The sequence below is a fragment of the Oncorhynchus gorbuscha genome, linkage group LG19, assembly GCF_021184085.1.
Source record: "Oncorhynchus gorbuscha isolate QuinsamMale2020 ecotype Even-year linkage group LG19, OgorEven_v1.0, whole genome shotgun sequence".
In the NCBI taxonomy this organism is placed as follows: Eukaryota; Metazoa; Chordata; class Actinopteri; order Salmoniformes; family Salmonidae; genus Oncorhynchus; species Oncorhynchus gorbuscha.
The window spans coordinates 44,537,891-44,561,736 of record NC_060191.1 but is presented as its reverse complement, the minus strand read 5'-3'; the positions used below and the strand labels follow the sequence as shown (position 1 = coordinate 44,561,736).

At 41.7% G+C, this 23,846-nt stretch overlaps 1 protein-coding gene across 1 annotated transcript in view; it reads left to right on the top strand.

The window, feature by feature from the left end:
• LOC124004895 (pleckstrin homology-like domain family B member 1) overlaps positions 1–23,846 on the top strand; it is a 115,155-nt gene that overhangs the window by 32,750 nt on the left and 58,559 nt on the right. Inside the window, exons 3-5 of the mRNA XM_046313717.1 lie at positions 2,898–3,021; positions 6,605–6,775; positions 19,399–19,524. Of these exons, the coding sequence (XP_046169673.1) occupies positions 2,898–3,021; positions 6,605–6,775; positions 19,399–19,524 (421 nt within the window). The remainder of the gene's footprint in view (positions 1–2,897; positions 3,022–6,604; positions 6,776–19,398; positions 19,525–23,846) is intronic.

The window sequence follows — 23,846 nt, the reverse complement described above, 5'->3', positions numbered from 1 at the left end:
TAAACCAGCATAAGACATCAAAGTGAAAAATATCAAAGGGAGGCTGACAGAAGAGATTGAACTTGTTACAGTAGGTCTTTGGCCTATCAAGCAGGAAACACTTGGATGTTTTTTTTCAGAGACGTCTCAGTAAGGTTTAATGAGGATTTTGTGGGGTTGTGTTCAGTAGGGCACACTGTTGCAAAACAAATTGGCAATGGAAAATAAAAATGGTTATTTATATTGGACAGGTTTAGGTAGCATCTGTTTCACTCCGTTTCAAAATGTTTTGTCCCTACTGAACACCACCCTGATGACAGCCAGTAGACAGTGACAAAGAGGCCATGTGGGATTTCAACATTTCATCACCTACTACAAAATGGTGGCATGGTGATTAGGCCTATTACTAGTCCAAAATGTGATTACGCTATCCCCCACAGCACTCCTGGGCCCTCATCTCTGCATCTGGTCACTACTGCTAGCAGGCCTACGCGTTAAAACTATTATCATCTATCACCCCTATCCTCTTCACCCGGGCCCAGCTTTAACTGATCGATCTAATTGAAGGTAGATCATCCTATTTGGACAGCCATGGGTGGCCACCCAACGGAGAGGCTGACTTCATGATCTATCATACTGCTGCTTGGTGTGCAGGGGTTGATTGTAAAGCGGGTGAACGAGAAAGATTATCAGCAAGGATATGCAACAGACTCAAAATAGCATGCCATACATTGGGCTAATGATAACTGGGCTCAACCATTTTACTCCCTCTAGTCTTCTGCAGTACAATGTAAGAGTAGCCTAGGTATCAAATTAATTAATTTGGACTAAAATGAAATACAAACCCCAAGTGTGCTACACATTCAGAGAGATGTTATGATGATGATGACAAAGAGGTTCTTCACAACTTAGCTCATATGAAATGTCTTCCAGGAAGTAATCTCTTAATTGCAGCTCTCAGTGCTTCAGCGGTTTCAAGTGAGTGCTGTTACCATGGCAACTCCTTCTCCCCAAAGCCCAAAACCTCATGCTGGTGTTTTTGCTCTGCGGGCATAACTAGGCTCCTTCACAGCTCACACTCTCTCTGTATAAAGCGATATGTAAACAGCACCAGCAGCCAGCTAGAGCAATGCCATCACGCAGAGAATACATTCATACAGGCTGGATGTCCCTGGGCTATGAAATGGACCATAATGTAGGCCTGTGATCCAGTGTAGCTGCTAAAACAGTGTTGAAACATATTGTACTTATGAATAGATAAATAATGAAAGGGATCATTCTGAATAGCCGACATGGTCATATAAAGTCGTGTTTTGTCCTGACTGTTCGTCTGGATAGTGAACATGTATTGTGTGACTGTCTTTTGAAGTGTAAGGGAGCATCCGTCCATTGAGGATGTGTTAATGGTTAGTCAAAAGGCCAACTGTAGCTTGTGGGTAGTTGTCTAAAGGTCTTTTCTCTATCCCATTTGGCTTTTCCAAAATATTTGATGATATTAAGTCTGCTTCCAATCATTAACATACAACTTTACCCCTTCCCTTTTCCACACACCATACCCCATAACGACAAAGCAAAAACAGGTTCTTAGACATTTTTGCAAATGCATTAAAAATAGAAACCAGAAATACATTATTTACATAAGTATTCAGACCCTTTGCTATGAGACTCGAAATTGAACTCAGGTGCATCCTGTTAACATTGATCATCCTTGAGATGTTTCTACAGCTAGATTGTAGTTCACCTGTGGTAAATTCAATTGATTGGACATGATTTGGAAAGGCACACACCTGTCTATATATGGTCCCACAGTTGACAGTGCATGTCACAGCAAAAACCAAGCCAGGAGGTTGAAAGAATTGTCTGTACAGCTCCGAGAAAGGATTGTGCTGAGGCAAAGATCTGGGGAAGGATACCAAAAAATGTCTGCAGCATTGAAGGTCCCCAAGAACCCAGAGCCCTCCATCATTCTTCAATTGAAGAAGTTCGGAACCACCAAGACTCTTCCTAGAGCTGGCTGCCCAGCCAAACTGACCAAGCTCCAGACTCTGACAGAGCTCCAGACTTCCTCTGTGGAGATGGGAGAACCTTCAGAAGGACAACCATCTCTGCAGCACTCCACCAATCAGGCCTTTATGGTTGAGTGGCCAGACGGAAGCCACTCCTCAGTAAAAGGCACATGACAGCCCGTTTGGATGCCAAAAGGTATCTAAAGGACTCTCAGACCATGATAAACAAGATTCTCTGGTCTGACAAAACCAAGATTGAACTATTTGGCCTGAATGCCAAGCGTCACATGTGGAGGAAACCAGGCACCATCCCTACGGTGGAGCATTATGGTGGCAGCATCATGCTGTGGGGATGTTTTTCAGAGGCAGGGACTGGGAGACTAGTCAGGATCAAGAAAAAGATGAAGGGAGCAAAGTAAATAGAGATCCTTGATGAAAACCTGCTCCAGAGCGTGCAGAACCTCAGACTGGAGCGAAGGTTCACCTTCCAACAGGACAATGACCCTAAGCACACAGCCAAGACAATGCAAAAGTGGCTTCGGGACAAGTCTCTGAATGTCCTTGAGTGGCCCAGCCAGACCCCGGACTTGAACCAGATCGAACATGTCTGGAGAGACCTGAAAATAGCTGTGCAGCGACGCTCCCCATCCAACCTGACAGAGCTTGAGAGGATCTGCAGAGAAGAATGGGAGAAACTCCCCAAATACAGGTGTGCCAAGCTTGTGCTTTTTCAGTATGGGGTATTGTGTGTAGATTGAAAAAAAAATTGCAATCCATTTTAGAATGAGGCTGTAACATAACAAAATGTGGAAAAATACTGTGGAATACTTTCCGAATGCACTGTAGACTGCCATGTGAGGCCAAATGGAGTTAATACTCTGATAATTGAGTCTGTGACCTTTCTGTTCATAGAGCACGCCACTGGATCTGTTTGAGAGTGGCAAGGGGCTGAAGGTCCAGGCAGAGCGCCCCCATCTGGTCAGTCTGGGCAGTGGCCGTCTCAGTACGGCCATCACACTGCTGCCCCTTCCTGAAGGTGAGCTAATATTTCTTCTATCCAAATGTCAATAGTGAAATGTAAAGGAATTGAGTTACTCTGAGGCGTGAGCATTTGGTTGGTTCTTACACTTCTTTTGATTTTTCATGTGTGCTTTTGAATAATGGGGATTTGCGTGCACACACTCAATGGAGCGCATAATACAGGAACATGCATATGCTCACAGCCCCAGGAGATATATTATTATTTATATTAAAACTGACAGTGGCATGTCCCTCACCCTGCAGTGTTCACTTCAGTACCACTATAACCTCTATTGGCTATACACACACACACACACACACACACACACACACACACACACACACACACACACACACACACACACACACACACACACACACACACACACACACACACACACACACACACACACACACCTCAGTCCCAGCAGGATTAGATAGGCTGTGCTCTGACCCTGTTGTCACCTCAATTTCGGAACCATGTGACAGCAGGGGGAGGGGGCAGCACTCTGAAAGCCCCCACCATAACCCATCAGTGAAATTGCCCGAAGGCAGAACAGGTTGATTCGTCCCCCAAATAATTTATTTTAAAAAATGCCCCCACCCCCCGACATCATACGTCATAAGCAATGGCAAAATGCGTAGAATTGCAGGAAATGTTCTTTAATTGTCGACTTTGGGCTTGAAAAACTGTCCAATTCCTTCTCTTTCTCAATTTTCAAACAGAAATGGGGTGTGCCCTTGGAGGTTTATCGATATGTCATTCTGGTCATGCACACCGCAACCGATGTAGCTTGGTCGTTAGCTAAGCTAGCCACTTGTAGGTAGCCAGTAACTTCTCCAGTATGTATTGAGGTAATTTCACAGGATTTGTTTTTGGATGGAATAAGTAGAGACCACTAAAAAATGGCACTTCTGTAGCTAAATATCTTATTCACTCATTATAAAAAATGTTTTAGCATTAAATTACCTGATATGATGGTGCATTGATCATACCAGGTGAATACATAAAAAATGTCATAAATAAACATTTGAAATAAAACCATTATTTTTGCATTTATGCCCAAAGTCGACCTTTAATGTAACTGTCCAGTGTTTCCAGATTTCTGTGAAATATTACCAATAATTAAGTTAAATAGTTTTACTTCCTTTCACCAGTTGTCCAGCAAAATGGTAATTAATGATGCTAAAAAACAACTTTCTGTGTTGGAATGGTGCAAGCATTTTTTAAATAGTCTGTTTGAGTTACAAGTTTGAGGTGGGTTTTTTAAGTGTTTTTCTCTCCAATGTATGCTTTGGACAGAAATATGAGTATGGGATGAGTCAACCACATTATTTGGGTATGAGTTAACAGAAAATTAACTTTTAAAAGTGAGATTTTCGCTGGCCAGATGCGGCTACCCAATATACACAGGGTCCATTGTAGGTTCTGTCAGATCCATAGTTACGAATTACTATGTGGCTATGTTTGCATCAACTATGGGTAGCTACCGCAAGAGTTTGAACTTCTGTTAACATTACGACGATGGAAGTAGCTAGCTAGCTAGGACACCGGTACACAATGTCCTTCGCCCCCGTCTCGGAAGTGGTTCATTACTTTGGGTAGCATGATCACGGGCTACCCAATTAGGGTCCATTGTTAGCAAGGACATAATGTCGTAACGTTAACAGAATTCCATACCCTCACGGTAGCTACCCATATTTGATGCTAATGTAGCCATCTTGAGCAACGTACAGTAGCTATCAAAACAATGTCATTCATCACCATGGGACCGACGGAACCTTGCTAACAATGGACCTGGTGCATATTGGGTAGCCACACAGTTAATTTAAAACAGCAGCATTTTCTCTCAGCCTCATGGCAAAATATGTAGAATTGCAGGAAAATAGCTTTAAAACTGCAACATTTTCTCTCAGTGTCACGCCTTGGTCATTGTATCTTGTGTTTTTGTTATATGTTTGGGTAGGCCAGGGTGTGACATGGGTTTATGTTGTATTTCGTATTGGGGTTTGTATTAATTAGGAGTGTGTATTAGTAGGGGTGTGTCTAGTTAGGCTTGGCTGCCTGAGGCGATTCCTAATTGGAGTCAGCTGATTCTCGTTGTCTCGGATTGGGAACCGTATTTAGGCAGCCTGAGTGCGCGTTGTATTTCGTGGGCGATTGTACCTGTCTTAGTGTTAGTCATCAGATAGGCTGTATTAGTTTCATTCGTTTGTTGTTTTCTTCTTCCGTTATTTCATGTACCGTATTAGCTTCATTAAAAGTCATGAGTAACCTACACGCTGCATTTCGGTCTGACTTTCTACAAACAACAGACGAAGTTCATTACACTCAGACTCATTACAAAATGTGTAGAATAGCCTTATAAAACTGTACATTTTTCTCTCTGCACCATGGCAAAATGGGTTGAAATGCAGGTTAGCTGTCCCCCCCTTCAAAGATTGGGGGAGGCCTTCCAGCTATCCTTCCACTTATACTGTGTATTCAAAATACCCCTCCATATACCCCGCAAAAAAACCCAAGAGATACATAATAAGTCATATCGAGCTGTGTAGAATTGCAGGAAATGTGTTTTAATATATCCCCAAAAATGTCCCCAATGGCCGTGGACCCTCGGTCTACTATTCGTCCCCCCCCAATATCTACACCACAATTTGGCCCTGACCTCAACCCCCACCACCATCCCTCCCTAACACCCCTTTAGTACCCCCACCCCACCTCCTGCAATGTCCACCACTGCTACCCATTCATCTGGGGAATTCCTTTCTCCAAGCCCCTCTCGGTTTGTCTGGAGTTCTGCGGGGAGTTGGGTATGGAATGCAATGAAAAGGCTGCATCCCAAATGACACCAGATACCCTATATAATGGCAGCTTATTCCCTATGGGCCTTGGTCAAAAGTAATGCACGTTATAGGGATTAAGGTGCTATTTGGGAGGAAGCCTTGGTCCAGGGGGGAGAGAGGATGAGAATGCGTATTGCACTGTGATGTGACATTCCACTGGGTTTTCTCCTCTTATCTGGAGCCCCAGTAGAGATGAGGCTGGACAGGGTCAGTGTTGGGTGGAAGGAGGGGTTTGTGGAGGGTGGAATGTGATTTACCAACAAAGCATTTCTATTTAGCATGTCTGCCTAGTTTAATGAATGACTGCTGGATATGACATTGACTCTCGCCATGAGTTACAAAGACTTGTACAACGGATTAAACCAGAATGAAACAAGATTACGCAATCATTCACTTATTTTCAGGGTTTCACTTCTCTTCCAAGTTGTTCTGTCACTTAATTAATAGGTAACTTTGTCATTATACAGTAACAACATGGACGTTGAACACAATAAGTAAAACACCGTAGTTGAGGTTCAATTTACAGCCACAAACAACCACAGTCAACATACAGCCACATTCTTCTCTTGGCAACATAGTTTGATGAGACTGCTTCTATGAACATTGAGGGATCATTCTAGCCTGGCAGTAATATTTTAGTACTTCTTTAGCCGACTCCGTTTATTGTATGAACAGATCAGGCTACCACCAGGCTAGAATCTCTCAGTTACAGTGTCCAAAGTTTTCTCATACTCTTCTGGGTGTTGCTCCTGAAGGCAGGACCACGTTGGGCCATGGGGCGATGGACATCAGCATCCAGGGCCCAGGAGTTGCCGCCCAGCACTGCTACATAGAGAACCGGGCAGGGATCATCACTCTCCACCCCTGTGGGAACCAGTGTGCCACAGACGGGCTTCCTGTCACCAAACCGGTCCGCCTGTCACAAGGTATGGCTCCTTACAAACAAACTGACTCGTTGAAATAAACCTCAATGGCAAGGAGTATTTGTTGACTATATATATACTTTATATACAGTACCAGTCAAACATTGGGACACCCTTACTCATTTAAGGGTTTTTCTTTATTTGTACTATTTTCTACATTGTAGAATAACAGTGAAGACATCAAACAATGAAATAATGCGTATAAAAAAATAGGAGGAAGGGAAACTGGGCAAAATGCCAAGAATAGGAAAGCAATCTATTCCATAGTACACTAGAACACAGTAAACATGGACAACAACCGTCTAAACATAGCTGAGGGCAATGGAGCAAAATGTCCACTAGAGGACAATAAATAGACCTATCACAACCCTACAGGAAATGTAAGAAATCCATATCTTCATTTAAACCAGGGTACTTAGTGACCTGAAGTTTGTAAATCCATATCTTCATTTAAACCAGGGTACTTAGTGGGCTGCAGTTTGTAAATCCATATCTTCATTTAAACCAGGGTACTTAGTGGGCTGAAGTTTGTAAATCCATATCTTCATTTAAACCAGGGTACTTAGTGGGCTGCAGTTTGTAAATCCATATCTTCATTTAAACCAGGGTACTTAGTGGCCTGAAGTTTGTAAATCCATATCTTCATTTAAACCAGGGTACTTAGTGGGCTGAAGTTTGTAAATCCATATCTTCATTTAAACCAGGGTTGCATTTAAAAGAGCCCCTGGGTTTGTGGTCTAGCCAAGTTTTTTGAGAGTCACCAGGAAGATAGCTGTGGACTAATTTGTAATTTAGTGTAGGACATCTATTAAAGCTTATGACTGGTGGCTCTGGGAAGACTTGGCGTAGTAGACTATCACTTTGGATGATTCCCCAATTGTTTTTAATTATTATTTGAATGTTATCTGCTGTATTTTATAACAAAGTACACTCTCTCTGATGTATCACAAGTCTCTGATGTATCACGAGTCACTCCCCTGTTCTCTCTGTCAAGTCAAAATAACGCATATGGAATCATGTAGTAACCAAAAAAGTGTTAAACAAATCAAAATATCTTTTATATTTGAGGTTCTTCAAAGTGGCCACCCTTTGCATTGACGACAGCTTTGCACACTCTTGGCATTCTCTCAACCAGCTTCACCTGGAATGCTTTTCCAACAGTCCTGAAGGAGTTCCCACATATGCTGAGCACTTGTTCACTTCTTTTCACTCACTCTGCGGTCCAACTCATCCCAAACCATCTCAATTGGGTTGATGTCAGGTGATTGTTGAGACCAGGTCATCTAATGCAGCACTCCATCACTCTCCTTCTTGGTCAAATAACCCTAACACAGTCTGAAGATGTTTTGGGTCATTGTCCTGTTGAAAAACAAATGATAGTCCCACTAACTAAGCGCAAACCAGATGGGATGGCGTAACGCTGCAGAATGCTGTGGTAGCCATGCTGGTTAGGTGTGCCTTGAATTCTAAATAAATCACGACAGTGTCACCAGCAAAGCACCCCCACATCATCACAATTCCTCCAATCTCAAATTTGGACTCATCAGAACAAAGGACAGATATCCACTGGTCTAATGTCGATTGCTCATGTTTCTTGGCCTAAGCAAGTCTCTACTTATTATTGTGGTTCGTTAGTAGTGGTTCCTTTGCAGCAATTTGACCATGAAGGCCTGATTTACGCAGTCTTCTCTGAACAGTTGATGTTGAGATTCTTGACTTGCCTCGTTAAATAAAATAAAATTCCATATGTGTTATTTCCTAGTTTTGATGTCTTCACTATTATTCCACAATGTGGAAAATAGTAAAAATAAAGAAAAACCCTATAATGAGTAGGTGTGTCCAAACTTTTGACTGGTACCTTATATGTATATACATGGACGGATGGTGCTGGGCTCACAATTGGCCCAGCATCGTTAAGGTTTGGCCTGGGTAGGCCGTCAATGTAAATAAGAATTTGTAACTTGCCTAGTGAAATAAAGGTTAAATAACAAAAATATTGTTCCATTGGGAGGAAACCTCCTGATTTTCAATACATCACATTCTTTCACCAGGATTTGTGAATTTATGCTGAAGGAACAGGCCCTCCCCTCCCAGGCCCTTCCTCTCTGACATTAGTCACAGTACTTACATTATCTCAGCAGCTTCTTGGCTCCATAGAATCACTACAATTTGGTAGTCATAAACTAACTCATTCAATTTTTAGATAGTAACAAGAGAGCTAACAGTTGGATGCTGGTGTCCCCCAACCTGGATTGTCTTGTAAATCCAAGCGGGGATATGGCTATTTTTATTCCACACCTCTTACTCCAACAGATCCCCTTCTACCCCTGGGGGTGAAAGGTGAAATAATGATTTTTGAGGGAATAATTGTATTTCTATACTATATCTATATATATCTATATACAGTGGGGCAAAAAAGTATTTAGTCAGCCACCAATTGTGCAAGTTCTCCCACCTGCATAGTGTAACTATGATGAAACTTACAGGCCTCTCTCATCTTTTTAAGTGGGAGAACTTGCACAATTGGTGGCTGACTAAATACTTTTTTGAGGAATAATGGTTTGAGGCTGTTTTTCATGGTTCGGGTTAGGCCCCTTAATTCCTGGGAAGGGAAATCTTAACGCTACAACATACAATGACATTCTAGACGATTCTGTGCTTCCAACTTTGTTGGAAGGCCCTTTCCTGTTTCAGCATGACAATTCCCCCATGCACAAAGCAGAGGTCCATATAGAAAGGGTTTGTCGAGATCTGTGTGGAAGAACTTGTCTGGCCTGCACAGAGACCTGACTTCAACCCAACCGAACACCTTTGGGATGAATTGGAACGCCGACTGTGAGCCAGGCCTAATCGCCCAGCATTAGTGCCCGACCTCCCTAGTGCTCTTGTGGCTGAATGGAAGCAAGCCCCAACAGCTCTGTTCCACATCAGGTGTCCACATAATTTTGGCCACATAGTGTATCATAAACAGAAAGTCATGCCATGACTAACCTGGTAGACAGTCAGACAGACTCAGAGGATACACAACTACTATTGGAGGAAATGGGTGAGGTTGATTCAGACGAGACAGATTTGGGATTGCACAAAGGAGCTCTGACTCAGGGTTACCCCCCCCTTTCTCTCTGGTGTGGATATTAGTTTGAGCCTGTCGGAGACAGCTGCGGTTTCAACACCAACCATCTCTCTCCCGCTGCCAGGAGTCACGTCGAAACAATCATGCGCGTGTAGCCTACTGCGATAGTTAGTGACTGACTGTGAAATCGGGCAATACACGAGGCTGCGTTGGAAGGAACAATAGACAACAACGAATTGTAACGCAAAATATTTAACTGAAATGGATTGCATCCCTACGCGTTGAATTAACTAATTTTTCTGCTGGCTCCACTAGAAGGCAGGTGGAGAGCGCTCTTTGTGAAAACATAACGTAAAACTATATGAGTAGCCTGTGGAAGAATACTGATAAATATTATCATAACCAAAAGAATCGTCAAGACAAGCACGCATGAAAGCTTTCTGTTCTTCAACAATCATTTGCCGTTCAGGAAAAACACGTGGCTCGTTTTAAAGGAGCAGCTGCGATGTTAACAGCGGAGGGCAAGAGGACTTTCATTTGGATTTAAAGTAAGCTTTTCTTCAGAATTAAAGATAATGTGTATGCTGTAGAGTGTTTCAACTGTGTGTTGTATCTACATTTTTTTGCAATTGCTTAAACATCAATTAAGGCCCACAAACCGAAAACGAGTCGCTTGATTCGCTATAGTAGATGGGTGACGTTATACAGCAGGTATTACATTGTAACATCCAAATTATACATTTGACCCTAATCTCGAATCATGCATATATGATACAAAGTATTCTCAATAACGTATATTGTAAAAAAATATGATGTACCTGAACCATTGCACCAGTAAAATAACATTGATCTTTTGTATTAATATTGAGTAATGGCAATACATCACGCTGGTTCCGCACAAAATGTGTGATTTTGTTTTGTTTGTAATATATTATATATATATATATATATATATATATATATATATATATATATATATATATATATATATATATATATTTGTCAACTTTGAATATGACTTTTATCTCATATTTCTGCAATAGTATTGTTTATTCCACTGAACTTCCTCATCCACCTGAGTTCAATTTACAGACAGAAAAACGTACAAGGGTGAAATCACTAGCCAAATCCGGATGCCTGTTTACGGGATACATCTCTATTTCTGCCCTGGTCGATGTGACCTAAGCATGCTGTTAACCCTGTGTAGAATCGAGGTGCGGTCTATTCTCATATTAGCAAACCCACTCAAAACTCCCCCGTCCAACATTCTGTCATTTCTGACACATTGCATTGACCCTCATTGTATGCATAGGAAGTAAAGAGACATGAGGTGCACCCCCTCTGCAAACAAGCATCGGGCTGTCATACAGTTCCCTCCTTTTTTTCAGCTTGGTGAGCCCCATATCCTCCTGCTCATGCTTGGTGGGACCTGGACTCCTCTGTTTGTGAGGCCACGTCCACAGAGCGTGGACAGAGAAGTAACCCATAGCCATCTGTTTCTCTGACATGACCAGCAGGACTATTTATTGTCTTATGATGTTCCGGCAAAAGGAGGTGAGGGTGAGAGTGCGTTCAGTGCACATCTGTTACTAGACCCCCCCACACCTCATTGTGCCACTCACAGAAGGTGGCAGATAGTTTCAATATATTGTATCTGGGACAGATGTTATTGAATACATTTCTCAATTATGAAAGTATATGAAGAGGAAGAAGCTTATTGGTGGTATCAAATCCCACATGATATACTGTAGATGGTTGACTGTGTTACTTATTTTAGCACCAAATGAACAGCAGTGTGTCTTACCAAAATACTGACACCCTCATTCAATTTATTATTCACAAGCTTAAAATGTACTTTCTCATCGGGTATTGCTGTATAGGTTACCTTTAAAAAGTAGGCTGACATCCTAATTCTGACATCCAACTCAGTTATGTTGGTGAAAATAGAATGGACATATGAGAACGTGTTCTTCGCAGATGAACTTCCACTGCTTTCCTGTGAATCTCCTATCTATCTTTTGGTATTGTGTGGCCAAACTTTATGTCCTCTTCATTGGCTAAAGCATTGAGTGATTAACTGGCGAGCTTGAAAGTGTCTGGCCTTTCCTTAAGCAGTAAAACACAACAATGCCGCGGCAACTGTCTTGCTTACTTTTTTGGCATCCCTTTGTCCAGGATGTCCTCTGCTTTAGAGATGTCTGACACTCTAGGTCAAAGGGAGTCGTTCTTTGTTGAAGCCAACTGAAACATCTCAGCTGATCGCTATTTTTTATACATGACCTCACGCTATCAGAATAATCAGAAGTATTTGCTATCAGCCAAGTTTCCTATATCTTATTTCAGTGGTCCCAATGGCTCACTTTCCAAAGCGTAATAATGAAGATATTTTTGGCAAGCATTAAAATGATGATGTGAAAATGCTTTCATATTGTTGCTTGACAAGGTTAAAGCAAGGGTTTAACTCCAGGGAATGTGGTCTAAATGTGACTCTACCGTGATATAAGACAATGTAGTACCCCTCAGGTATGCCAACCCAACCTTCTCCTAAGGTTACTTTCATCTACCAGTTTTTCATGAAAGAATATCTCTTGAGGTGATGCTGTTGTCCTTGCAGATCAGGGTCTGTCATTTCCTGGAGATTTGAATCCCCGCCAGTGCCAATGTGTTTTCAGGGAATAATGGTCTGTGCTCGTTGGTGTCACTTCTAGTTGTGTCAAAGTGCCCTTGAAGTAAAGACATATCCACACCCATCTCAGACAACCTCATCTGTGCTTTTCGGTTTAGAATATTGAAAATATAGTCTTGTCAAATCACCCGTTGACTTCTCTTAAGTCTTTATTCTTGAGTAGGATACATGGTTCACTTTTTGGTTGTAATGGAATAACATGAATGTGGTAACTTGCAGAGACAGCCCCATACGAGATAAGAAAGATATACATTGGAGCCATTCCCAAAGTGCACTCACTGTGATGAGAACCCAATGACTTCTGCCATTAATGTAGTGGTAAAGGAGAACTCTGCCTCGCGATGTTGAGAGAATCAATCTCGCTGATTAACTGTGAGGATCTTGGCTGCTCAGCCGCCAGTCCCGTTCTCTTCCAACAGCCCCAATTCATTATTTTCTGTGAAGTTTTTTTTTTTTCATTTACCATTGAACCGTGTCCTCACCCAAATGACGTCATGAATTTTAATTATAAAAATGGCAACGTGTCATATTTTACTGTCAGGTCGCTTTAGCAAAGAACACTCTCGTGCTGTTTGGAGATCAGAGGTGAGTTTTTTTAAAGCTCAGCCTTCTGCTGAACAGCGTAATGAAATATTGCTCTTAATCCCATCTCTTATTGGAATCCATGAGATGCTTGTCTCTGGTGAAGGGGTTCTACACTTCAAGTCTGAGGAGAGCTGAAAACATATGATTACATTTTTTATTATTTTTATTAATTGAACCTTTATTTAACTAGGCAAGTCACGACACTGGGCCAATTGTGCGCTGCCCTATGGGACTCCAAATCACGACTGGTTGTGATACAGCCTGGAATTAAACCAGAGTCTGTAGTGATGCCTCTAGCACTGAGATGTAGTGTCTTAGACTGCTGCGCCACTTGGGAGCATGAGAGGAGCTGGGACCAAAAATCGTCCCTGGCATTTCTAACACCATACCCAAACCATACGCTTGCTGTTGCTAGATAATTTGTCCTGGGATATAAACGTTGAGTTGTTATTTTACCTGAAATGCACAAGGTCCTCTACTCAGACAATTAATCCACACATAAAATGGTCAACCGAATAGTTTCTAGTCATCTCTCCTCTTTCCAGGCTTTTTCTTCTTTGGACTTTATATGGCAATTGGCATCAAACTTTCATAGGTGTATTACCACGACCGACTGACCTCAGTTCATCTTTCAATCACCCGCGTGGGTATAACCAATGAGGAGATGGCACGTGGGTATCTGCATTTATAAACCAATGAGGAGATGGGAGAGGCAGGACTTGCACCACTTTCAGTATGGAACTGAATGGAACCGACTTCTATTTTAGCGCTTGTCAATACAGATGCTCATTGGCACGCGTGAGCGGTGTGGGTGCAATGATTGAATGACATGTATGTGTACATTTATTTTGCAATGCTCACGCACGCAACGCGAGTGGTGTGGTCAGCATGTAACACCCCTGCCCATTATTTTCCTTGAGGCCCCCACACCGGGCCATTTTTCCTCTTGAGACCCCCACACTGGCCCATTTTTGAGCCAGCTAATGTTAATTTTGCACAAAAAAATGTTAGGCAGACTATCTGGTCTAAAAATGGACCAGCCCAACTGGCATTTGCCAGAAGTATGTCCAGTCTGCCCCTGGAGTGAGATCCCTATAGGGGAACATGATCAACCAACGATCTATTCTACAACCCTGTCACTGGTTTAGTGCACCCACTGCCTATACTCTGTCCTCTCCTATGATTAACCAAAGGTGATTGACTAGGGAATGTCCAATGGGAATGTGACCCCTACAATGTTATGGAAGTGCTCTAGTGGAGATCTCCACGGACCACCTAGGGAGTTGGGTTAGGTATCTCTGTGTTATGATTTGGTATAATCGTGGTCTGGTTAATAGACAGTAGATTGACATTTGCTCAACAGCTCTGTCTCAGTAGAAATAAGCTGAGGATGAGCCCCTGGACAGAGGCATGGTGGGACAGCATGAACAGGGCATGGAGGTGAAGGGAGGTGCTGCAGTGAGGAGCTCACAACCTGAGGGTTTTTACATAGGGGAGGTCTCTCACACTTCAGTGTTGTGATGCCAAAATATTAGCAACATCCACACAATCACATATCATATCAATAATTTATCCTAAGGTCTTAGTAGGTTGCTCATTACTTAGTGCCCTGAGTTTTCCCCGGTCTGGTCAAATGGTTTGGAAATACTCTGGGCCCTACGCTTAATACAGAGAAATTGTGAATAAAGAGATTAAGTTAAGTATGGAAGCCTCCAGTCTCCAGACACAAGTTCACATCCAGGTAAGTCTGATGACAAGATGCAAATGATTCAAGCTCAATGTGTTACCACCATCGATCAATCTTTATGTCTCTAAAGACGTTCTCCATTTATCTGTTCCTCTGTACTGCAAAAGATGACTGCTAGATTTATTGAATTCCAGCATAGTGATTGCCTGGGGATCTGGCTAATGGTATTGACTCACTCAATTACTATTTGTTGTACATTGTAGAATAATAGTGACGACATCAAAACTATGAAATAACACATATGGAGTCATGTAGTAGCCAAAAAAGTGTTAAACAAATCATAATGTATTTTATATGTCAGATTCTTCAAAGTAGCCACCCTTTGCCTTGATGACAGCTCTGCACACTCTTGGCATTCTCTCAACCAGCTTCATGAGGTAGTCACCTAGAATACATTTCAAATAGCAGGTGTGCCTTGTTAAAAGTTAATTTGTGGAATTTCTTTCCTTCTTAATGCGTTTGAGCCAATCAGTTGTGTTGTGACAAGGTAGGGGTGGTATACAGAAGATAGCCAGCCCTATTAGGTAAAAGACCAAGTCCATATTATGGCAAGAACAGCTCAAATAAGCAAAGAGAAATGACAGTCCATCATTACTTTAAGACATGAAGGTCAGTCAATCTGAATCATTTCAAGAACTTCAAGTGCAGTCGGAAAAAACGTCAAGCACTATGATGAAACTGGCTGTCATGCTGCGGAGGATAAGTTCTAGTTAACGGCACCTCAGATTGCAGCCCAAATAAATGCTTCGCAGAGTTCAAGTATCCGACACACCTCCACATCAACTGTTCAGAGGAGAATGCGAGAATCAGGCCTTCATGGTCAAATTGATGCAAAGAAACCACTAATCAAGGACACCAAGAAGAAGAAGAGACTTGCTTGGGCCAAGCAACACGCGCAATGGATATTAGTCTGGTGGAAATCTGTCCTTTGGTCTGATGAGTCCAAATTTGAGATTTTTCAACCGCTGTGTCTTTGTAAGACGCAGAGTAGGTGAATGGATGATCTCCACGTGTGTGGTTCCCACCGTGAAGCATGGAGGTGTGATGGTGTTGCGGTGCTTTGCTGGTGACAATGTCTGATTTATTTAGAATTTGAGGCACACTTAACCAGCATGGCTACCACAGCATTCTGCAACAATATGCCATCCCATCTGGTTTGCGCTTAGTGGAACTATCATTTGTTTTTCAACAGGAAAAATGACCCAAAACACACCTCCAGGCTGTGTAAGGGCTATTTGATAAAGAAGGAGGGTGATGGAGTGCTGCAACAGATGACCTAGCCTCCACAATCACCCAACCTCAACCAAATTGAGATGGTTTGGGATGAGTTGGACCGCAGAGTAAAGGAAAAACAGCTAACAATTGCTCAGCATATGTGGGAACTTCTTCAAGACTGTTAAAGTTGGTTGAGAGAATGCCAAGAGTGTGCAAAGCTGTCATCGAGGCAAAGGGCGGCTACTTTGAAGAATCTCAAATATACATTTGTTTAACACTTTCATAGTTTTGATGTCTTACTCTTATTCTACAATGTAGAAAATAGTAAAAATAAAGAAAAACCCTTGAATGAGTAGGTGTGTCCAAATCTTTGATTGGTACTGGATATTTTACCGCTAATCTTTAAAAATGCTAAATCTCTCAGCTTCATGGCAAAATGTATAGAATAGCATGATAAGCTATAAAAGTGCGCACATTCCTCTCTGCCCCATGGCAAAATAGCAGGAAATTAGCTTTAAAATAGCAACATTTTCTCTTAGCCTCATGGCAAAATCTGTGGAATAGAGATTAGCTATAAAACTATATTTTTTTCTCTTTGCCCGATGGCAAATTGTGTTAAATCTATAGACACATACTGTTGATTAGTGTTTCCCTATGCCAAGGGATCCATCAATATAATTAGGTCTGTAATGGCTGAATTGATGAGTCTTAATTGACATTGATGTGGTTGACAGAAAATGACCCTGTCCTGTCACTGCAGGTGGCTACTGACTAGCCATTTATGCAGCTGTTGTATTGCAGGAAGATCTTCAGAATGTTGTTGTCTGTACACTAACTTACACTCAACAAATCATACGGTTATTTTGCGATATTTTCCTTGCATTGTTATGATCAACCACCGGTACATGACTAGATGTAATGGTTTTGCTCTCCTCCCTCTGAGGAAATTCAGAGATTAATTAATCTTATGAGTCATATTTCAAGGTTCACCCTAGCTAGCTATTCAACGGTTGTTAGTTGAGAGAGATTGGAAATTCTTGAACTTGTTATGTCCTTGACACACTTGATGCCTGTGCTTGTCCAGTGTGTTGTCTCACTCTGTTGTTCAGTCCTGGTTATAGGCTTATGAACACACACACACACACACACACACACACACACACACACACACACACACACACACACACACACACACACACACACACACACACACACACACACACACACACACACACACACACACACACACACACACACACACACACACACACACACACACACACACTGCTGTAGCTTGGAAATTGTGTAAACGAGCAGCTCTTTGTGTGGTTTGCTGCCTCATCCTGCCTGTCTGATCCCTGATGGCCTGTCGTGTCACTGCTCAGCTGTAGAGGCAGCAGGATGGGGCACTGTTACCCCTTTGCCCTGGGCCTGTGGTGTGTGTGCAGGCATGTGTAACGCTTCTTCATATAACGCTTCTTCATCCACTGCCTGTATTCCAATAGAGATGTACAGTTGTATTGGGTAAAGTTAACAGGGCCATGTTAGCCTGACAGGTTTTTTCTGCTGTGGGTGACCGATACAGTTCTGCATTCACAGTTCGTATCTGCATTCTGCACAGACTACATACTTTAAAAGCGTTTATTTTATTTTCCCCTATGGAACTTCATTTGTGGTGTCAGATACAACCACATACAAGTAATTGCAATCACACATAACTGTGTTTTTCTTCCTCACTCTGCAATTTTTACATTTTTATATGACCCTGATGGTATGATGTGCAACATCTATGCTATTAATACTTTGGATCAAGTCTGTACAGCACGCGCGTGCTCTCTGAATAGCCAATGAGTTGTGAGGTAGAGTTGGCTTACAGTGTGTGAGGGCTGTAGCCCGGAGCTATGTCATTTGAAGGGTGGGTCTGACACTGGGCGTGATTGAGTTTTCTCTCCCTCAAATCGTGTTGATGCAGGTCAAAGCCATGCCTCTGTTCTCCTTGGCTCTGACTCAGGCCTGCCAAAACGCACAACCTCTGTCTCCTGAAGAAGAACAGAGAGCGTGTACAGACAGATATTCAGCTGATGTGGCGCTCTCCTCTACAATTTTAAGTAATACTGTTATAAAATGTAATACGTCTCAGTACTACCCATCACATCACTTGTTTTTATGTTTGCCTCCCCAGAGACATTAATTTCATATTTTTTTTATCAAATGTAGACATAAACATAAACATCATATATAATAGAAAGGGCCTGCAACTTTTCAAATTTTCCCCATTAGTCAAACAATTAAAGCTAAGCTCAACTCTTTCGACATAAAGAAAAAAATGTATCTGCTTCTTCGCTGCATTGGCACCATCTCGTCTCCCTACACTGATGTGATAGCTACCACGGTAATTCAGCTGTGCCTGTGTCTGTGTCCTAATCACGTCCTGTCCAGTCAGAGCCTGTGAAGTAATCAACTGTTTTTCCCCACTGCCATGGAATAACAAGGCATCTGGATGCATTGTACACACTGTATGCATCCCAAGTGAAATCGTATTCCCTATATAGTGCACTACTTCTGAACAGGGCTCTATGGGCCCTGGTTAAAAGTAGTGCACTCTAAAGGGAATAGGGTGCATCTGGATCTCACCCAATGATGGTGCTCTGATTGAACAGTTTCCATGAAAGCCTTTTTACCCCCAGGTTCTCTGGTTGCTCAATCTAAAATATATTTTCAGCTATTCACTGTATAATGGGACTATATTTGGACAGTACAGTAGCAATCTTTGCTTTCTCCTGATTGCTTTTAGTTAGTAGGATACAGGACTGAATTAGAATATTTCAGATTGTTCAAACAAGGCTTTAAGTCGATCAGAATAGGCACTACAAGCACAGGGTCTTTTCCATAGAGATAAAACTAAATATATGGTCTTTACTCACAAGGCAATGTGCAATGCTTACATAGAAGTGAGTTACAGGCTTTTTCATATCCTGTTGTTATGCAATGTCTATCAAACCCCTCACTACCTTATCAATCTGTCAGACCCCAGTGACTTGTAATAACTGATGCTGAAAAGATCAAGTATATTTCCAGTAACATTGTCCAGACTAATATTGGATGTGTTTCACTCATATATTACAGAGGCAACATCAGTTGAAGCTAAAGCTGATGAACTGAAGATACAGATGACAGATATCAATGTGACAAGCCTGGCCTTAGGGAGTTAATGCAAGTCTTTAGGTCTCAGGCAAAGTTACTCATCACATGAGCATGGTTCACTGAACCACCTCCCTTACAAATGCTGTTTTCTCAACCTCCCATGTTTTCTTTTACAGGCTGTATGCTGTGTTTTGGCCAGTCAGTATTTTTCCGCTTCAACCACCCAGAGGAGGCGTTCAGGATGAAGAGCATGATGCCAGGGGGAAGCAAGGGCTCCGGTGGGAACTACAGAATCCACTCAGGTAATATAGTACTGTCACGGGTAATATAGTACTGTCACAGGTAATATAGTACTGTCACAGGTAATATAGTACTGTCACAGGTAATATAGTACTGTCACAGGTAATATAGTACTGTCACAGGTAATATAGTACTGTCACAGGTAATACAGTACAGTCATGACACACTCAAGGTATAGGCCCAACAGGTGTATGAACTAGATTAAAATATTTGCTGAAAAAATAAGCAGAAAATCTAACGTAGATGTCTATCTGGATGTTACAAGATACATTTTGTGAGCACTTTACTTGAACCCTCTCAAAATACAAAGCTTGCATAATACTCAGAATACATGGCCGATGTCAGCTTATGGCGACCAATGTTGGAGTGCAATGACACACATTGAATATAAACTACTGGGGTAAATCTAAAGGTAAGCAAAGGGTTAAAAGCAAGGTATTTTAAAGACATTTTTTAATACCCCTTCAAATGAAAATACACTGAATAAACTACACTTCCTCCACCAAGGTCCTTGTTTCTGTTCCACACAGCTTAAGGGCTCAGATTGTTACCGTGACTAAGGTGGCAGCTCCCTTACAGGTGCTGAGTTTCACACTCCACAGATGGCCCCCTATTGCCTTTCCATTTCCGGCCTTGGTGAAGACAGGGTGCAACAGAACCCTGGTTGCCTGGCCTGCTGGCCCTGGTTTCACACCATGCATGATTTATGAGCACCTCATTCCTCTCTGGGTCTCTAGGCAGAAGTGTTCAGCTGCCTAGCCCTGCCCTGTCCTCTTCTCGCAGGCACAGTGGAGTGTGTTTCCCCTTCTTGGCCGCCTTTGGGGGATCTTGACTACCCGGTGTCTGTATGTAGCCTCGCTACTTTTATAGCCTGTCTTTTTACAGTTTTTTAAATTTCTTTACCTACTTATTGTTCACCTAGTACCCTTTTTGAACTATTGGTGAGAGCCTGCAAGTAAGCATTTCACTGTAAGGTCTACCTACACCTGTTGTATTCGGTGCACGTGACAAATCATTTTGATTTGATTCTTGGGGATCTGTCCCGGCATCTTGTTATTTCCTTATTTTTTTTGTGCGTTGACGATGTGCCCCCTGCGATAAGTATGGAGCATATACATATTGGGTGTTGAACTTCCCCGTTTGTTAATGAATGCTTTCCGCTGTTGTTAAAAAGGATTCATATCTCCTTAGATGTGCATTCCTTGGTGTGGTCGCTAGAGAGGGTCTGTTCTTACCTTTGATGTACTTAAACTGTGTATTATTGTGTGTCACATTAAGGTTGCTAGATCTGATTTATGAGTGTAATTTCTAGTAACCCCCACTCACATATCGTACATTGCAGTAGGCCCATACAGTAGTTAGAGTTCTGACAGGCACTACTAGTCTCTTCAGCCACCCTCAGTGAGCAGCTCCGACACATTTCCTACCAGGCTCATTCGTATGGCAGCCAGGCAGACAGCTTTGTTGGCTACACACGGCTTATTTTAAGTTGAGGGGTATCTTTTACGGTTTCTATTTTTAAACCTCTACCCTATTCTACTATCTTCCCATCTCCACTTCCTGTGTGTTTCCTCAAACGTTCCTGCACCGCACCATTTCCCTGTGTAGTTAACAGGGGATTTAAATGCCTTCTCTATCTTCATTATCTCCATTTACTTCATTATCTATTTACTTCATTATCTCCTGGCCACATCGCATCCATTTTAATATTCCATCATTTCTGCCTAAAAAGTCTAATATAGCTTACACATTCTACAACTGTTATTTGATGTAGTCAAAATCCATTGGTTCATTGTCTATGCAGTAAAAATTACATTAGGCAAGGAAATGTATCACCGTTTAGATAACTTAGAAGACTCACTACTATATAGCCTAGGCATATTATTAAATTAAGTATGAATGACAGTATGATTTCATACTAGTTTCAAGTTTTAATATCACATGAACAAGTACAGTGAAATGCCTTTCTTGCTAGTGTCAGAGTCGTGTGTGTATAGGTGGCAGGGAAGTCAGGCGCAGGAGAATCAAACTGAGTGTAATGGAGTTATTAAATAACAATAAACAAAAACACACTCCAAACACTAAATGTAACAATAAACAAAGTGGGTACGAGGACCCGTCGCGCACCAATACAACACTGAATAACAAACAATCTCTGACAAAGACATGAGGGGAAACAGAGGGTTAAATACACAACAGGTAATGCATGGGATTGAAACCAGGTGTGTAGGAAGACAAGACAAAACCAATGGAAAATGAAAAATTGATCAATGATGGCTAGAAGACCGGTGACGTCGACCACCGAGCACCACCCAAACAAGGAGAGGCTTTGACTTCGGTAGAAGTCGTGACAGTTAGCTCTAACCCCAACAATGCAGTAATTAGGGATGCATAATATATCGGTGAACATATCGAAATCGGACGATATTAGCTAAAGATGTCAAAGCTGATGTTCATACCTATTCAATGTAGGTACATGCCGTAATGACACCATGTAAAATGTTGCGCTACATGTGCAACACAGCATTCCTAACCTAGCCCACAATGTCTGCTGTGTGGATCGAGCAGTCAACAAGTCGAGTAGTCATTTAAAAGAGCAAGTACATTTCAGCGAGACAATGGTGAAATCCATTAAAGCCAAGATAATGCAATTAATTGCCCTTGACAATCAACCGTTCTCTGCTGTAGGTGCTGTTGGCTTTCGCCGACTGGTCGAGCACCGGTACACACTACCAAGTGAGCTATTTTTCAGATGTTTCCCTACTAGAGTTACACAGTAATAGCGTCACTGCTATTACCTTCAAGACATACATACTATGGAACGCCGTCTGTGTCTTCGCACGTCAAAAAAGATACAGTAGCATTGTCAAAGCTGTACAAAAAAGTCTGCAAACACTGGCCACTAACAATGTGTTTACAATACTGCATTGGTAATAAACCATCTGTTCAACTGCAACTTCTGGGGTAGCTAGCTTTAGCTTGGTACCTAGCTAGCACCAATACAACCAGCCTGAAAACAATGACCAGTAGAAACTGCAGTCATTTTCATTATTCTTAGCAATGATTAGTATTAGCTAGGTTGCCACTTGTTGTTCGCCTATTGAAAATGAACTTCAGTTTCTGAAAATAAATAGCTAGCCAGCTACTTAACCCGGTTGCCTAAGATAACGTTATAAGCAGCCAGCTAGCTTCATCTGGCTAGTGTGGCTAGACCGGACTTGGTTATGTGTTGTGAAACTAATAAGGATTAGGCACAATATTGGAATTTGTGGCTTGCCTTCAAAATGAAAGTATGCCATTGACAGTGATGCAAATGAATACAAATAGAATTATGCAATACTTTTATTTTGAAGGCTAACCGCAAAGTATATTTACATGATGGGAAATGATGTAAATATATCACTAGCCACTTTAAACAATGCTACCTTATATAATGTTACTTACCCTACATTATTAATCTCATATGCATATGTATATACTGTACTCTACATCATCGACTGCATCCTTATGTAACACATGTATCACTAGCCACTTTAACTATGCCACTTTGTTTACTTTGTCTACACACTCATCTCATATGTATATACTGTACTCGATACCATCTACTGTATGCTGCTCTGTACCATCACTCATTCATATATCCTTATGTACATGTTCCTTATCCCCTTACACTGTGTATAAGACAGTAGTTTTGGAATTGTTAGTTAGATTACTTGTTGGTTATCACTGCATTGTCGGAACTAGAAGCACAAGCATTTCGCTACACTCGCATTAACATCTGCTAACCATGTGTATGTGACAAATACAATTTGATTTGATTTGATTTGAAAGTCCACAATTGTGGCTAATCCTTATTGTGGCTAGCTTCACATAGATGGGTCCGACCACGATTAATCAAATAAAAGCTGTCTTATAAATTAGGGTTATTTTAGAGAGGATGACCCCTAGCTATATAGTTAGCTAGCTAACTATTGCTACTGAAACAGATGTCATTTTGCTATGTTTTTGGGGAAGAACATTGTTTGCATCCATGAGCTAACTGGCTTTTTTTAATGACCAGCACTGTAGGTGCGCGAGACAACTTTACCAGCATCATAGCATACGTATCGATGAATCGTTGTGACATGAAATACAAGTGATACATAAAAAATGAATGGATGCGTTAAATTATTATGTGACGTGAAGTCATATTCAGGTCCTGATTGGTCAACAAGCTTATTTGACACGGTGTTAGTGTTATAGTGTTATCTACTGGTCATTGTTTTCTTTTTTGACACGCAAAGACCCGAACGGCGTTTCATAGAATCCTGGTTGAGAATGAAAC